Source organism: Triticum dicoccoides, chromosome 7A (assembly GCF_002162155.2).
Source record: "Triticum dicoccoides isolate Atlit2015 ecotype Zavitan chromosome 7A, WEW_v2.0, whole genome shotgun sequence".
In the NCBI taxonomy this organism is placed as follows: Eukaryota; Viridiplantae; Streptophyta; class Magnoliopsida; order Poales; family Poaceae; genus Triticum; species Triticum dicoccoides.
Window position 1 is genome coordinate 308,437,991 of NC_041392.1, and position 753 is coordinate 308,438,743.

Sequence of the window (753 nt, forward strand, 5' to 3'; positions counted from 1 at the left end):
CCACTGAAAGCGCATCGCCGGAAATCCTGAAATAAAATCAGAAATAATGCGATCACCAGAATTTAAACCCTAGTGAGTTGGGGATATCACTATTCACCTAACAATCTCAATCACAGGATGGTTAGCAAAACGTCACGTTTTTCTAAATAGCATGCTACACGTGTGAAGGTAGGCGGGTTGGAGTTGTTGTTGTTTTCTGCTGCCCTAATTGGATTTTTTTTTGAGGGGTGCTGCCCTAATTGGATGTCCGCTGGTAAAACCGTCTATAGTCGGCCTCAGCCCAGCCCATATAACGGCTGCGTCTGACCACCCGAGCCGACCTCTCGCCGTCGTCTTCCTCCTGGAACCCCCGAATCCTCCTCATCTTCCCCCCTTTCCCTCTTATTGTCGTCGAGATGTACCATCCCACGAGAGGCGGCGTCCGCGGCGGGCGAGATCGTAAGCCCCCCTAATTTCATATTAACTTTCTGACGACGCGGTTCTGCAGCGACCGTTAGGGTTTCGATGCAGGAGTTGGCGATCTGTTGTACCGGTTATCCCCAAACGGCCTGTTCTCCTACCCTGCGTTCGCGGGCCTGCTCTGGGCTGTTGGTTCCACTCGATATTTCGTTGGGGAGATGGGAATTGCCAAGGGATTGGGTTATTTTGTGCTACTGTGTTAATTTAAGAGGGTCGCGATGTAGACACATAGTTGTAGTACCTACAAGGACCATGTTGAAACAATAGAGAGGGGGATACTTTACCATGCTAAAT

At 49.9% G+C, this 753-nt stretch overlaps 1 protein-coding gene across 1 annotated transcript in view; it reads left to right on the top strand.

Moving 5' to 3' along the window:
• Positions 1–280: 280 nt before the first annotated feature.
• Positions 281–753, top strand: part of LOC119330260 (multiple myeloma tumor-associated protein 2 homolog) — a 3,668-nt gene continuing 3,195 nt past the window's right edge. The window contains exon 1 of the mRNA XM_037603369.1: positions 281–438. Within this exon, the coding sequence (XP_037459266.1) occupies positions 396–438 (43 nt within the window). The 5' untranslated portion in view covers positions 281–395. The remainder of the gene's footprint in view (positions 439–753) is intronic.